A 17,680-nucleotide genomic window follows, 5' to 3' on the forward strand; every position below is an offset into this window, starting at 1 on the left:
ATTTAATTTTATATACATGTTCTAGTGTTAGCCTCAAGATTATAACTCTAACGCAAGTAATTTAAAAAATAGGAAAAATAGGAAATCTCTACAATAAATTTGTCCTCATATGCATGGATGTGCGCGTATGTGTGTATATATACATATAGGAGCGCATACATGTGGGGTCACAGTAGTCCAGGGATAGAGCGTTGGACTAATGACCGGAGGGTCCCGGGTTCCCTTTCCCGGGCAAGTCTCTGGGCACTTGCAGCTCCACCCAAGCTATGTGATTTTTCGGGTGCCAGATCTTTCTGGGAAACCATAACCGGGAAAGGAAATGGTTCCTCTACCCTGATGTGTGAGTTTCACACGCCGTCGGGCTTAGTACTGGGCGAACTCTACCATCACCTAACAAACCGACATTTAGGTTGATTACTGTGTTTATGGTTTTTTAATGTATGTATATGAATGCGTGTGTACATACACACGCATGCATGCACACACATATTTAATGTATCCTTATGTATAAAATTTATCCGTTCTACTATAAATATCCTTTATTTGAAGTTGCTGATCTGATCTACCTTATTTAGTCGTGGTCTGTAATATAGTATGTCTTTAACATCCTTAGATAAGTAAGTGAAAGATATATAGGGAAATATCCATTCATGACGATAGCGTGACATTAGCGAACGATCTAAATGCAATCCAAAAGTGTTGCGAGACAAGGGAGCTTGAATGAAATTCGAATAAATATTTGTTCGATACATTTTTGGAGGAAAAGTATTTCACCCGAAAACACTTATACTATACAGGGAACCAACCTAACACATGTATAATCGGTAAAATGCTTGAGTGTAAAAATAAATGTGGATATGTCCTGGGGAAAACACATTCGTGAAATTTGCGGAATTGCTAATAAAAAGTTAGGACTCATAATGAGAATACCAGGGACTTGTAATGAAAGGGTTAAGTAACTTTGTTATTTCACGGTAGTTAGGTCCCACCTTGAGTACACTGCAAGTGTAAGGGATCTTCATGAAGTAGGCTTAATTTTGGAACTAGATCGAGTGTACTGTAGAGCAGCTAGGTTTGTGATAAATTATAATGAACAAGGTAGCAGTGTCACGACACTATTGGAAGAATTAGGATGGGAGGCACTATTTGACCGAAGGCTTAGTTACAGGTTAGATTTACTGCGTAAATTTGAGGCAGGTTACTTATCTAAGGATACAAAAGACATTTTACAGGCTCCAAAACTATTGGAAGAATTAGGATGGAGGCCACTATTTGATCGTCGGCGTAAACGCAGGTTAAATCTACTGCGTAAATTTGAGGCATGTTACTTATCTGAGGATGCTAAAGAGAATCTACAGGCCCCGACTTACCATGGTAGATCACACCACCAACGTAAAATGAGGGAGATTTATTATAAAACGGTTAGATTTAAAATCGTTTTTTCTTGCACCATTAGAGATCAAAATAGATATGTCAGCAATCGCGTTGAAGATAATTAGAATTGGTGGTGTATTCGTCGATACCCTGCATGTTATTCTTTTTATTTAATAGACCCATTTTGTTACCAATTCTGCAGCATAATTTGAGTATACGTGCCTTGTTATTCAATATTGTGGTATATAATTACTTTCTTTCGTGTGAATCTAATTTTTCGCGTGCATGATGAAACTAATATTTGTGTGGAGGTAACGTGATTTGCGATTGTGCACGCATGGCTAGTGACCTAATACCCACCGCCACACGCCCTTTCGGCGGTAAGCGTGGTATTATGTAGATATATATGTAACCTGCTTCAAATTAACGCATTAAATTTAACCTGCATTTAAGCCTGAGGTAAATTAGTGGCTCCCAACTTAATTATTTCATTATTATGGTGACACTGCTACCTTGTGCATTCAACTTTTCACAAACCCAACTTTTCTAGCAGTTTTTAAATTCAAGATCCTTCAATATATTTATTATCTGTTTGAATGTAAAATATCTGAGAGTCTTTAAACTTCCATATAGATGTCACCGGACTCCCCAAAAAAAGAGGAAGCACAGGAAAACTCGGACGGCAGGTAGTCCTGCGTCCATAAGACTGAAGTGGGCGGGACCCGAACGTCAGCAGCCAAGATTTTGTGACGTCAGTGTCTTGAAAAACCGGAATGATTGGATTCAAAAATTGAGATCCGCCAAGGCTGTGACGTTCATAGCCATGATTGGGCGCATATACCAAGATTTTGTAAGGGTTTGACGCACAGAAAATTTTCACTATTATTGAGGCCGACATTTGGGACTCTTTCCCAAATGACCTAACATTTACATTTACCACTCAAACGTACATTTTACGATGCTTTCTCGTTGCTTTTCTCTTTTCGTTATAGCTTCACGTTCGGCATGGGGCCAAGTTGTAAGGACTTCTATTCTCCACTGATGAGCTTTCCCGACACGACGGTCCACACCCCTAATATAACTCTTTCTTCCTGCGTAATGTGTAAATATTCCCTACTTGTGGCGTAAGAGGTGGGGACCCGGGGATTGTGCATGAATGGCTGGTGACCTAACACTCCCCGCCCTTGCGGGGTGCTGTGTAGATGTAGATGAGACCTTAAATTGAATGGCCATGGATTTTTAGAAATTTCCCCTTCTAGCTATTCAGCTCTGCGTGGCATGCCTTAGTGTAGTGGTGGTCTGTCGTATTATTGGTTGTGGTTCATTTCTCTTCCCTCCCATTTAATATACCGGAGAACTTCTTCAGTGGGTAAAATTAACACTGGTTTAAAATGAAGTTTTTCGCTGGAATTTATACATGTGTACACCACCATACAATTTATTATCAGGAATAGTAAGTGAAGGTTTTTTTTCATTTCACTCGGCCGTTAAATATTCCCTCTCTCTCCCTTCTCCGTCACCCTTTACGCCTGGTGCTTGTATCAAACACCACACAGATCGCGTGAGTGGATCACGGGGTAATTATGCAAATGTGGATGGATACCATGCTGAAAGATATACGCGATGATATTCATCACATATTTGGATTCATAATGCACATAGTATGCCCCCATTTTGGCACCTTCCCCCACAGTTTGTTGTTCATCATTTGGTTGCGCGTTTTGAGCGCGAGAAGGCCAAGGTGCACAATGCAAACTATAAACAGGAGTGGCCGTGAAGGGCGACCGTGACGACGGCTACTGCCCAAGCGGGCGTCAATGCGCTCCTTCCAGCCACCGACCAACGTCACAAAGGGCACCCAAGGTCAACGGTCGAGGTGGTCGAGCATCGGCCTTTTAGATCACCTAACCACCCCTTCCAAATTCCTCCCCCTTCTCCTCTCTCTCTCCCATTTACCTGTGGTCAGGGCTGGGGGAAACAGGGCGGATCGCGTTTGTACAATCTCCAGTGTGCCTACATCTGCATCTACAAAATACCCCGTAAGGACGCGTGGCGGGGGGGGGGGGGTGGTGGCGACATCTACATAAATACCCCTCGATCCACCAAAAAGGTATGTGGCAGTGGGTGCAAGCACCACGTGGGAAGGGTACGTGATAAGGGAGAATATGAGAGGGGAAGGGAAAAGGGAAAATATTCGTTACGAACTATCAAATAACGTGCCAATATGTATACATGCTGGAGGAAGACTTAATTCAAAATAAGGATTAATTAACTTAATACATTGGTTATTTTTTATGCAAAAAAGTGAATAAAATGGAACCAAAACCATTTATACGACAGGCCTCCACCATAGCAAGACAGGGGTCATGCAGAACAAAAGTAACAAGGGGAAATTCCATCATTACATGGCCATGTAACTGATGGTGTCCGCACCATAGACACAGTTAGGGAATGTGAAGTGTTAGGAAACGGTTTTCAAGTTCTTAGGGACTTTGCACTCAGTGAGAAATTTTTCAAGTATAACTTCGAGGTAAAGGGCGATGTTAGGAGCTAAATGTGCCAACACCCTAGGCAGTATATTTTAGAGAACTGGGGATTTGTTGGGTTTGATCTCGCGTGATTTGATAATTCCTTCTTCGTCCGCTGTCGTATTTGTCATTAATTCAGCAGGTGTCGTATCTGGGGAATCCGCGGTGGCAACATCGTTCGTGAAAACGGTTTGGAAGAATTAACTGAGAATATTAGTTTTTCCCTCTCTATCAGTGAGAATGATATTATTAAAATCCCATAAAATAGCCACCGTTTCTCATTCCCTTATATCTCGCTAACATATGACCATATAGCTATAGGGTCATTGCCCAAATACTCGCACAGTACCTTACGTTTATAGACTCGTAGGGCGCTACGTAATTGTCTTTTGGTTTCAAAATTCAGAAGACCTATACTTGTGCAATAAATATCTATTCCCCCAGGTAGAAGATATGTTCTTGCCTGCCTTCTTTACTTTGGAGTGTAGCGATCTCTTCTTCTTTCGAAGGGCTTTCCTAACGCCATTATTTTACCACCTAGGGTCTCGATTTTTTAACGTATTTTACTGGGATGAAGTCTGTGATGCCTCTTTGCATAATAGTGTTAAAAATTGTGTCCATGCTTCTTCCACGTTGGCATGAGTTAAGTGCATTTAGAGCTAGGGTAAGGAAGAGCTTATTTTTATTGGCCAACTTTTCAGTTTCTTTATGGTAATTGTAAATTTTCTTCTTTGGTTTACACTCTTTTTCATTCGTCGAAGTTGACATGAACGGATTTGTGGTTACTCAAGCCCTTGTCGTTAGCTACACTCATAATCTGTATCTATATCTGCACAGTACCCCGCAAGCCGCCACAAGGGAGTGTGGCGGGGGGTGTTAGATCACCAGCCATGCATGCACAATCTCAATCAAGTCCCTTCTACAAATACGAGATTACAAAATTTACTCTGTATATGTGTGTAATGTTTAGGTGTATACTTAATTTATGTATGTGTATATATGGATTTTATTAGATATGCAAATCTATGCATAATGTATACCTGTCTGTCTATATGTATTTATGTGTATGCATGTAATTTTAAATTTTATGGCTAGTATAGGGTCGCGGTAGTTCATGGGGTAGAGCGTTGGACTACTGACTGGAGAGGCCCGGGTTCGATTCCCGGGCAATGCACTCTGGGCACCTGCAGCTCCACCCAACCTAAGTGATTTTCCGGGTACCAGATCTTCCTGGGAGACCATAACCGCCACATGAAAAGGAACTGGCCCCCCTACCCTGATGTGTGAATTTCACACGCCGTTGGGCTTAGTACTGGGTGAACTCTACCATCACCTACCAAACCGACCTTCGGATTGATTACTGTGTTCATTCTTTTTATAACTATGGCTAATATAATATGTAAATGACGATGGGTCGAATGGAAGAAGGGATCATTTGGTCTAAATTCACCCAAATTAATACCTTTATCTATCTATACTCAAATCAGGCTGTATAACCGTTAAAAATATGAATGTATTGAATAAAAAGAATAGCATGCAGGGTATCGACAAATATACACACCACCAATTCTAGTTATCTCCTACGCGATTGCTGTCATATTTAATTTGATCTCTAATGGTTTGAGGAAAAAAGCGACATTTTAAATTTATCCGTTCTACAATAAACTTTCCTGATTTTACCTTGGTATTCTGATCTATCATACTAAGCCGGGGCCTGTAAAATGCCTTAAACATCCTTAGGTAAGTAACTTGCCTAAAAATTTACGCAGTAAATTTAACCTGTATTCAAGCCTACGGCTAAATTGTGGCTCCCGTCTTAATCCTTCCAATTGTGTCGTGACACTGTTAGCTAGTTCATTATAACTTTTTACAAACCTAGCTGCCCTATTGTGCACTCCATCTCATTCTAAAATTAAGCCTACTTCATGAAGATCCCATACACTTGCAGAATACTCAAGGTGGGGTCTAACTAACGTGAAATATAAAAGCTCCTTGTCCCTTTCAGTATCATTCCCATATATTCTTTTTATAAATCTTATCTTTTTATTAGCTATGTGCTTCCCTGAGGTGCAGTATGTTCTGCGTTATGATTTCCTCAAATAGGGGCCATTTTCTGCGTCTATCTATTTCTATTTTTTCTTTCATTTTATTCTTTCTGTATTTCTCAGTTAATATTACCTAACCCTGAATTGATGTTACAAAGTTTCTGTTTTTGGGATGAAATGTTCGGCTATGAATTATTGAATGAATTATTAAAAAGCGTTTTTTTATACGAGTATCTTTGTGTGTGTTTTTGTTCAACGTTTTAGTGGGTTGCAGGCTTTGCTTTTCGTGGAAAGGTTTGTATCTTTTGCTTTGTGAAATAAATTTTTGCATCATCCCCCACATGGTCCTTCTCAAGGGTCAGTGGCGCATAAATATTTTTTTGTCGTTTTGACTGAATAAAAATTTCTTTATTTTTATTTCGTTTTCTTCTTTACATGAGTATCTCCTTGGTATTGTGGTATATTTTTTTTACAGAATTTTTTTTTGGCACTAATTGCTTCATTCTTATTTTGCATGATTATTTTATATTTTTCATTATTTTTTCGAATGTTTTCATTATGTATTTACACCCTGTCAATCGCCCCATATTTTTTAAAATATATCTATTTTTACTTCCCCGCCTCTTTTGCCAGTTACGTTTGATTTGGACTCTTTTCGAGGTCAACTGATCAAGTAAATTTTGTTTGTTTTTGCATTATGACTGTTGAGGTAGCTACGTAGCCCAGTAGACGTGTCTTTTGGTGTACTGATACTTTCGATGGGGTGTTTTAACAGACTATTGGCAGCATAAAAATTGTATAGACCGATCTCATGAAACCTCAACTATTGGGATTGGCGTTCTGTATTCAGGCTTGACTTTTTTATATTTGGTTCTTTTTCGATCTATTTCATCGAATTATCGCTCCACTATTTATACGACATCGGCTAGCTGCTTTATAATAGTAGCGCGTGTCATTCCTGTTCATCTCGTTTTCCCACGTTATGCTTTGCCAGAGTATCCCAGCTTTAGCGGTTGTCACTTGCCCGGGCAATGAGAGTTACAGAGAGTTTCAGGCGACATTCAGCGAGTACATTTCCATTTTCCGGTTCGTTGACCTGTTGATCATGCATCCTAGTCACGCAACATCCTTGACCGTTACGTCGCTCATCCGAGACTCCAATATTGTTTTTGGAACGCAATTTAAACACCTGATTTGGAGGTTAGTCCTAGCGGTGGCTCGTCAATGAGGTCGCATTTTTCAATTGGCAGCACTTACCCGAGGCCTATCCTGTTACCCGGGGGGATTGCCTTATTTGGTGCACTTAAGACTGGGTAGAGAGTAACCTACCTCTGGTTCGGACGTCGTCGTTGTCCTCTCGACTCTTCCACTACCATCCTTGCGGGGGTCATCTTGCCTTGATGAGTTCCGAACTTTAGACCCGCCCCTAGACCCCAATCACAGTACATTCGTAGGTGCATTTGCATGGGGATGTTAGTTGGTATTATATCTGCACGTGTGTAAGTTAAAATGGGTTTTGCATGAAGATATACGACTCTGTGGGTGTAAGTAGGCATACTTCTGTTTGTTTTGTGTGTGGCTTTATATTTTTTACGGGTGGTGTCCTAATACCCACTCCGCCACACGCTCTTGCGGAGGCTTGCGGGGTATTCTGTAGATTTATGTAGATAAAAAGCACATCGTAAGATGAGTTCTGTATCTCTGGGCATCCGCTGCATGTCAATTCGATGATTGAGTGCCCAGGGCAGAGGACCTTCTCCCATTCTCGCGCTCCAATCGTCCATAGCGAGCTGAGCGTGCGTCAGATTACCATAATGTCAAACTGCATCGCCGCTTCGAGGATTCGATCGGTGGCGGTTAATGTCAAATGCATTTCGTCCCTTAAGAGTTCTAAGAGCGTGCGTTGGGCATTCTCGCGCGTGACGTCAGGGAGGGACGTTATGCAGTCGACCGTCAGCCGTTTTTTCGAGTGTGAGACATTGCTGAGTGTTACGCGAAGGGGAATGTTCGGCGACCGCTTGACTGGTTAAATGATTTGTCGCCGCAACAGCACGCCATCTCAAACTATCCCAGGCGATCATTGTGGTGGATTCGAACTCTCTATCGACCTCTCCGACGTAGGAACTGTTGATAAAACACGGTCATTGTGCGGTAGAAGCCCTGTGTCATTTAGGGTTCTGCAGGGGTCGTAATTACCACACCTAACGTCATATTCGGCCTTATTATAGTTATTATCTAATTAATATCATTAATATACTCTTAAACCTTAACATTGAAAGGATCTTTGAATCAGAGAAACGTTGTATTATGATGTTGCATGTTGATGATGTTGTATTCATATTATTTCACAAAAGCTTTGAAGTCTCATGCAAAAGTATGCAGGATGACTTTATCAGTCATATGGCAATTAATTAAAGGTTAAAAAAAAAGCCTAAAAATATGCACAAACATTTCGAATTTTAATTTTTATTTCGTAATTCAGCCATCACCCGGGTGCTCCGTCAAACATCAAACGATGCGACATCCTTTGAATAATTATTGACTTTGAAGCACATTTATGGTTTCACATCAAATTTAAAAATAGGCCGACCAATGTTTCAAAATGTCTCGAACATTTCCTATTCAACCATACCCAAGTATACTAACAAGCAAACATACGAAGGCTGATGACCTACATCTATGTTGACAGAATACCCCTCAAGCCGTCGAAAGGGTGTTCAGCGTTGGTTGATAGAGTACCGGTCATGCTTGCACAATTATCAGCAGTTTATGTATAATATGAATATATATTAGATCATATACGAAATGACTCGTACACATACACATATAAAATTATAAGTATGTATGCATGTATACAAGTGCTTGACTCTTCAGTTTTCTATCCTTCTGTCTTATATTATATAGATATAACTTGTAGTCATACTGATTCGTACGGTGTGGCAAGAAAAATCAGAATGTTGCCCCTTTCATCTACATATACATACTCGCACTACCCCGCAAGCCGCCGCAAGGGCGTGTGGCGGGGGGTGTAAGGTCACCACCTTTATTTAAGTCTAAACTTATATGCTAACTTTTGTGATTCAAAACGCTACCCAGCTAATAATTCCAGTGCACCCGGAATACTTTCTCTCTTCTCGTAGAATCGTTTTATTAATTAATTATAACAATCAAAATTTTCAGATATTTCCAAAAAAAATGTAATTTACGACCATTGGCATTCCGAGGATACATATCAAGATAAAAATCACTCGTGTGCTTATATTCCAATAAATGCGTAGGAAAATTAGTGGACACGTTACCATTGGCAAAACATGTTACCTATGGCTTAAAATGTTTGGATAATTATAAACATATAGGAGTGGATACCAGATATATGTACCTGGATAATAAAGTAAACTATAAAAATCATTTTAAGATATCAGCAAATTAATGTGAAGCATTACAAATTGTTTTTTTCATCCTACGATGGAATGATTAAACAAGATTAAGCCGCAATCTTTGATTTCTGAACTAAGAGAAACAGTCTACGGACTACAGTGAGACGGAATTCACTGCAGTGCGAATAAAACATGGAGAAGAAATAGAAATGGGAGGAGTCAGCAAATACTGCAATATCCTACCGTAATCATTGAACACATTCGGGGATGAGGGAATACAGCCGGCTCAGAAGATGGCCATCAAAAGGGATTAAGGGGGATGGGAAAGAAAGTGGCGTGCTCCAATTGGCAGATGACTTATATCAGGTGCAGCGAATCGAGAATGCCTGCAGGTATTCTTGGACGCGGTGAATTAATTTGGTATTTCAAGGATATCAAACGAGGATAAATCAAATAATCAAATGCAGAAAAGAGAAACTGATAGCAGATATAGTCTGCGGTGTGATTAAACAGATCAATTGAAAACTTTCATTTCTACATCTAGCTTCCTAGGAAGCAGCGTAATTGGTCACCGCAGATTATATCTGGCATCAGTTTCTCTTTTCTACCTTTTACTATTTTATTAATTCTTATTTGATTTCCTTGACTTACCGAATCAATTCACTGCGTCCAAGGATAAAAGAGTTCTCCGTGAAAATTAAATGTCGGATACTTTTCCTCAGAATCGCAAATTGCTATGAGGAACGAGGAAATCTGTAGAAAAAGTAGATGAGGTAAAGTGTTCGTATTGAGAAACTATTCGTTACCAATTCTAAAAACCTGCGGGAGATGCTGCAGCAGTAACTTTTAACGGAGTCATCCGCTAATATGTAGTTCAACGCAACAATTCCAACGTGGAAACAGACTGATCTTGGCTGCATTTCTTATCTTCGTCTAACAAGACATACCCTGACACATCAAACTACATGAAATTATTCTTCAATTCCGCATACTTTATAACTATTTTCATTCCCTGCAACATGTCTATTCTTTTCCTTCCCCTATCTCGGCAGCCTGACTTTCTCCCCTCTATTACAATTACAGCCTTTAGCATTCCATCGCCAATCAAAATGCTCTTGATAAAATTTTCCTGCCTCCTTTGGATTTTCCGCGTCCACATTTCAAAAGCCTCTAATAACACGTTTATTGCCTTACTTCAACGATCAATCTTCCGCGCCGTACATAAACACGATTTCCGTGTACACATTTTAATGAGTCTTTTCTTAACATATTTACACACCGTCCCCACCATAAATTACCATATTAATCAAGTTCTTCATCAAGCAAGTCTTCATCCAATATCACTACTCCTTTGATAATTTTGACCCAAAACACATACTAGATAGGTAAACTGTTCCACAAGATCAAGTTTTTGCCATTTCATTTAATTGTTTTGCATAGGTTATCTCTTTCAGGAACAAGATGTGGGACTTAAAAAACGTTCCGTGTTGTCAAATAAAAGTTGCAAGTACGACAAAAATTTACCTTTTATAACTACAAGAAAAACGTTCGAGTTACCTCCACAGTCCTCCTCTAGCAAATGATTTGCACTATCTCTGCAACTTCCCTTCCATTGCACTTGTTCATCTCCTCCACGATTATCTCCTCCGGAAGTGTATTTTCCTCTTTTTATTCCTTCCTTTAAAGTGAAAAACTATTTCAGTTATGGCTAACGTAGTTGCAATTACGCTATAAAATGTTATAGCACTGATGATTTGAGATAAAATAGAGGATAGGTAACAAAGCCCAAATTATAAATATATCATTGGATCCAATAATACATTATGGGATCGGTTAGAGCAACTCATAAAGGTCAAATGACTGGATATGATACTTATTCAAGCTTGTCATTTATACATATATCAGAAGAATATGATGCTCGAAGAAGGTAGTCTCCATTAAACGGGGGTTGTAGGAAAATGTAATGAATACGTACGAAAGAGCTGTTGCTCAGTTTTAGTAAGATCACTTTTCGAATGCGCCAGTGTTTGGGGTCCTTAAGAAAACATTAATTATGAAATAGAAAATTTTTCATTTACATTTAGCTAGATTTGTCGATTTCAAATTGCTACAAGAAGGGACACGACGGGTTTGTCGGAAGATTTAGGATACGAACCCCTTGATTTACGAATAGAGTAGTCAAGACAGCCTTTAAATATTCTCGAGAATTTCGTGTTTTCCTTTCGACACAGGGGGAATTATTATGACCCAAGATTATATTCATAGATTCAACCATTTTGTATAAAATTAGAGTGAGAGAATTGGATGGTGGAAGGCTTCCCTGTGCCCCACTGACCCCAGTGGGGCGGCCAGTAAGTGATGGTGTCACGTTAAAAACACTATTGAGGAAGGTAACGGGAAACCACCTCAATTATCATTCCCAAGATTTAAATGATGTATACTACAGTGAATATGACTCCTGGCAACCACGGGGCTCGGCCCAATCGGCCGTGTATCGTGCCCGGCAGCCGGGGAGGCAAGGCTTCCGCGGTCGTCATCCCACGAAACCCTTGCAAGGGAAAACCAACAGCAGCAGGACAGAAGACGCAGGAGAAGAAGGCCAAATTAGTGAGAATAGGAACGTGGAATGTTAGGACAGTGATGAGGGCAGGGAAATTGGAGAATGTAAAGCGAGAGATGAGAAGGGGAAAAATAGACATTTTAGGTCTATGCGAGGTGAGATGGAAGGATAGCGGGGATTACTGGAGTGATAATTATAGAATAATATACAGGCAACGGATAGAATATTACTAGTAGAGAGAAAAGCAGAACCGACGAACTTGGTTATTATTCAGGTATACATGCCACCGAGCAACCATAAGGAGGAAGAGGTCGATAGGATATACGATCGGTTGGAGGACATAATCGCGTATGCTCCTGCAGGGAAAAATTTGATAGTGATGGGGGATTGGAATGCGATGGTATGCGAAGGAAGAGATGGTGAGTAGGTGGGGGACTACGGTTTAGGCACGAGGAATGACCGCGGAGAGAAAGCAGTTGAGTTCTGCAGGAGACAGGGGTTAGTCATCACCAACACTTGTTTTAGACACCACAAAAGACGCAGGTATACATGGAAAATGCCAGGCGGCTCAGAAAGGTATCAGCTAGATTATATTCTGGTTAGACACAGGTTTAGGAACAGTGTGATAAATTCGCACAGCTTCCCGGAGCGGATTCGGACTCTGACCACAAGTTAGTTGTTATGAAATGTAGCGTACGTTTAAAAAAGATATGGCACGGGTGGCGGGTTAGAAAATGGAATGTAGATGCATTAAATGTATTGAAAAGGAAGGAGTACCAACAGGCTGTAGAGGAACTCATGGAGGATGGTAAAGAGTTAAGTCCTATCGAAGAAAAATGGGAATGCATCAAGAAAGGGTTATCTAAAGCCGCAAAAGACACTATTAGAACCGTTAACGCGAAAAAGACTAGGAAACCATGGATCACGGATGAGATGATTACAAAGATGGATGAGGGGAGAGGTTAGAGCTCCAGGTGTCCAGAGTGCCTTGTCAAGGAATCGACCCCGGGCCCCTCTGGTCAGCAGTCCAACGCTCTACCCCCTGGACTACCGCGACCCACACAAACACACATATATATACACACACACAAACTCAGTTAAGCACGAAAACCCCACAAATCTACATCTACATCTACATAATACCCCGCAAGCCGCCGCAAGGGCGTCTGGCGGGGGGTGTTAGGTCACCAACCGTAAAAAGGAAAAATACCACATGCAAAAAAACAACACCGAAAATTACACCCACAGCACACCACAAATGACGAACCTATATTCATCTCATTGAAAATATGATGATAGAATTGGTTTAAAACCCTTTTTCATAAAAAACCCTACATGACCGATGGATCAGAATCAATTACAATAATAATACCCTATTTTTGTGCTAGGGTGGAAGTGGGAGACTGGGAAACTTACCTCTGTGAGATCACCTATCAGAATGGGAATATTAAAGAGCGCGAATTTTTATTATATTCTGTCATAAATTGATAAACTATGTTTAATCAGTACACATAATGCTTTCCATGTCACGATTTTGTCGTCTCCTCACCAACATCGCGTTGGAAGTCGGTTGCACCATTCTTACGCCACCCTTTCTCTTCCACAGTAAAGCAGCGGTAAACCCAGGGAGAGTAACTCCACACCACACTTCATGGGCTCAATATATTTATTTTCAGATTGCCAGCTCTTAGAGATAGGCAGGGTTTATACAATGCAGCCGCTATCGGCGAAAACATAGTGACTATACACAGACTTCCTCAAACATGTGCCAATATTTAAGAGTTAATACACATTAATGGCATGATATTTCACATAATGTAGACAGGGTGAAGATGGGTGAGTGCGCATGCTTTATTGGTAATGCGATGGGCGTTCCAACGCATTCGCCGTTGTATTGTTGGAAAACCGGAGAGAGAGAGAGCGAGAGAGAGGGAGTAGGGTGGGGCAGAGGGTTGACGGAGGATGAAAGGATAGCCGCCGTAAGAGACGATCCATTATGAGAGTACAATTGTTATTTCAGCAGGGATTCTTTCTAGAGCATGATGTGTTCTTCAGCGGAGTTAATAGTCTTCTAAGGAAGAGAATTCATGTTACCTATACGTCAACCAATGTGTGAACGTCCTTTTTCAAGTTCTATGTTTGATATTTCTCTTTTTTATACACTTTGTAACCGCTGCTTAGCGCTACTTCTACTGCTAGTAATAGATCATTTTTCGTTTCTCAGTCACTATTAGCTGATAGAAATATTTACAAATTTTTCTCTGTAAATGCAACCTTTTGCTAAGGCCTGAATTCAAAATAAACCTTTCCTTTGGCGTACATGGCTTTTCCGGTTATTTGAAGCTGTCGCCAATTGATATTGAGGAATAATTCGGGTTGATTACATCGTGAATTTTATGGCTACAGACTTTATTTAATGAATTCTAAAGGCACAAAGCCCTCAGAAGACGTATCGTGGGAGCGAGGAACTCGACCAATGATCTGTCACCTTCCATGTTGGACCGAATCAGCGAAGAGTCAAAATGACAGATAGAAATTTATTAATGGTTGTTTGTGGTCAGTTTGAGCGATAGAGCTAATCCTAAGAGCGCGAATCAAAAGGCGCAGTCTATGGTTTATGCCCGGGCGTCTCTATTATCAATAACTTTTCTCAGGGATAAATAAAGTCTTTGAAATGAAGGTAATTCAGAAGAACACTTTTACTTCGGCTAGCCAAATCAACACTCAGGGTTTGGAAATGAGAGCTGGGGCGGTTTGGGGATTTGAAAAGTATCCCACGAAATGTTAATCATTGCGTGTAAATATGCTGATTGTGAACCTCAGGGGGTTGCCGCCCCCTCCTTGAGGAGTTCTTTAGAGCGAGGGCTGACCGGCTTTGTAGAAACAGGGATTGCAGGAGCGAATGTGTATGCATTCCAATGACAATGTCTGCATTCTTGCAGATGAGAAAAAACTAAACACTAGCGAGAGTTTACGTTAAAGGGACACGGATGCATCTAAAAGCGAATGGTAACTTGTTTCTTGCTCGTGTGGATCATTTCCATTAGTCTGTTTACTTCATTTCTAAATACCGCCCCAGTGGTGTCGTGGAAAGATTAAGACCAAATATTACTACGCTTTCCATCCAAAGCTCAGTGCCCAAGGATAAATTCTTTTAATGGGAAATCAAAGTCAATATTTCGCCTTTGTTTACGCAGGAGGCTCCCTAAATGTCCAGTGGCGGGAGATTCAACACTTCGTTAATCTTGGCGGTAGGAACCGGAAAATTTACGCAACAATGAACTCTATTTTCGTTCGTGGAATTGAAAAATCATTTTTGAAAATCGAAACGCCACTTTGAACGCGATCGTGACTCCTTTTCCATGTAAATTAGAAATTATCCACCAACTGAAGAAAAATACACGGGTCAAACGACTCTGGTCACTATGGCACACCCAAAATTGCAATATCTTCCAACAATCGTCGCGCCAACATCGGGAAAAAGACGTCGTTCGAATGCGGTCACGAAACATGGCGGTGAAGAGTGTAATGGGATCGCAACATGGACGACAACAATAGCGGTAGCAAGAATAGCAGGGACAACTGTGGCAGAGGAAGTTGAGGGGCGGGGGTTCGCGCAGTTGGTTGGTCTGCAGTTTCCCCTCTTACTACCCCCGCTCTCTCCCTCGCTCTCTTTTGTTTCCTCCACTTTAGTTTCTCTTGTTGGGAGACGTCCCGCGTGGTTTCCTCCCAAGAAGGGGTGACTTGGCCGGTGATTTCTTGTGCATCGACGACTGCTCGTTGGGCGGCGAAGGCGTCGTGGATTTTGGGGACGTGGCGTCCAGTTCGCCACCTTCGCCGTTCGCGCCGGGCTTGAGGCGGACCATCGTGTCCAGGTGGCGGAACCTGTGGGAGGAATTGGATTTGTGCACGCGCCCTTTTGTTTAAAACAGACGCAGTTAAGTTTCCGATATGGCAATACGGAATTTGATAGATCGAATAGGACTCCGTTTTATAATTAGGCTGAGCTCAAGTAAGCATCCAATGATGTGAAAAGAGGAGGGTGATGATAATGATGTAAAAAGTGTTACATGAAATTGGTTTCTTATGCGCTGCGGTTAAAAAACTGCTCACGCACGAAAGTGATTTTACGCCAAAATGATGATCATTGGTTGACAAAATGGTCGGGAAAAGCATTTGTTATTCATCGCATCAACAAATTCCCAAATAATGCCGAAACTGGGCTTGTATTATTAGCATATTATAATAACTAAATTTCATAGCACTTAGCGGTCACCTTACTTTTTATATTGAGAAAATATATATTTAGTATATCGACCACCTCATTGCTAGTGTATAGTATATATTCAAGATCTGAAACTTTGTCCTTCATTCGATTCTACGACTTCTAAGGCAACAGCTGTTGGCAGTGTTCGACAACATGTAAGTTGCCACTTCGGGTAACGCCATGGATGTCACCCTTTTCCTAACTCTCTGGGAGCAGAAAAAAGAGCGGAACGTTTGACACGCGCGGCGAACATCAGTGATTGATAGTCGGATTCACGTGCACAGAGGCCAGGTGTAGACCCCCCGGAAAAGTTGACGAACTTCCAACTTTTTCATCCATGTGCGATAAAATTGCAACAGTACGGGTATGTTTTATTTGAGGAATGGCGAACTCTAAATAAGCTTAAGTCATGGGTAAGACATGTTTCCTATCGCTGGAATTCAAATTTCAAGTCATTGCTGTTTTGTCATTCAGTGAATTCTAACGAAATGCCTAATATTTTCAACAACATTTATCACTCCTACATCACGCAGGGTTGGAAGTTTATAATGCCATCCATTAAGTTTAAGTGTTTATGAATTTAGCCAAAATTTATTTCCTTTGAGGTGAATATTGTTTGTATTCGTTAATGGATTTCTTTGGGCTATGGCTATGCTCACTATATTTTAGTTATTGTCAAATAAAAAATGCTAATCACGCCCTTTACGTCCATTGTCCCTTTTTGTGGTACGAAATCTTAAGTACTGGATCACCCAATGCATACAGTCAATAAAATAACATAGCGATTGATTTTAATGTAACTCACCTGACGGGCACTTCGCTGGAGGCAACATCGTCCAAGACTCCCTGGAAGAGGAAGGCGAGCGGCCAGCTGATCCACGACGCCCTGCGATCGGAAGGGAGGCGACGAGGTAGACGAACGGCGCCACGCCGGGGATGAGAGAAAATGCACAGGGCCGAAGGGAGAGAGGGAGAAAATGAATTAGTAAACCTTGTACGCGTGTTCAAAGGCTTAAACCTCTTCACAGCGCACTCATAAAGAACACATTTCTCAACCTCGCCTAACAAGAAACAACCTGACTCCAAAAATTACAATAAACCCGTCTTCAGTTCTGAATACGTTCCACCTCCACTCATTCCGTCAAAGTTGTTCATCTTTTTCCTACCCCAACCTTTATTGCCTAATATCATCCCCTATATCATCGTTTTTAACATTCCACCGCTAATAAAAATTCTCTGCATAAAACAGAATAGGTTGTCCAGTACTACAAGTATATCTTTGCCGTCGATCGTTTCCGACCGGGACAAGGTAGGGTGCTTAAAGGGCTAGGAAACGGGAAAAAACATCAATAGCTAGTATATGTACATGTTTCTCGTCGACCGTTTGAATTCAACAGCAACCAAAGGTGACCTTCAGAGAATCATGCATAAACTGCGACTTTTAGCCAAGGAACAATCCTTCAACATCTCCAAATCGACAAAAAAAGTCATGGGGAAAAGGAAAAATATCTGTGCCAACAAAAACAGTT

General features: G+C 41.0%; 1 protein-coding gene across 1 annotated transcript in view; it reads right to left on the bottom strand.

The window, feature by feature from the left end:
• Positions 1–13,546: 13,546 nt before the first annotated feature.
• Tdc2 (Tyrosine decarboxylase 2) overlaps positions 13,547–17,680 on the bottom strand; it is a 66,142-nt gene continuing 62,008 nt past the window's right edge. Inside the window, exons 10-11 of the mRNA XM_071589872.1 lie at positions 16,957–17,037; positions 13,547–15,769 (exon numbers count right to left, since the gene is read on the bottom strand). Coding sequence (XP_071445973.1) covers positions 15,574–15,769; positions 16,957–17,037 — 277 coding nt within the window. The 3' untranslated portion in view covers positions 13,547–15,573. The remainder of the gene's footprint in view (positions 15,770–16,956; positions 17,038–17,680) is intronic.

Source organism: Hetaerina americana, unplaced genomic scaffold, assembly GCF_022747635.1.
Source record: "Hetaerina americana unplaced genomic scaffold, ioHetAmer1.1.p SCAF_4, whole genome shotgun sequence".
Lineage (NCBI taxonomy): Eukaryota > Metazoa > Arthropoda > Insecta > Odonata > Calopterygidae > Hetaerina > Hetaerina americana.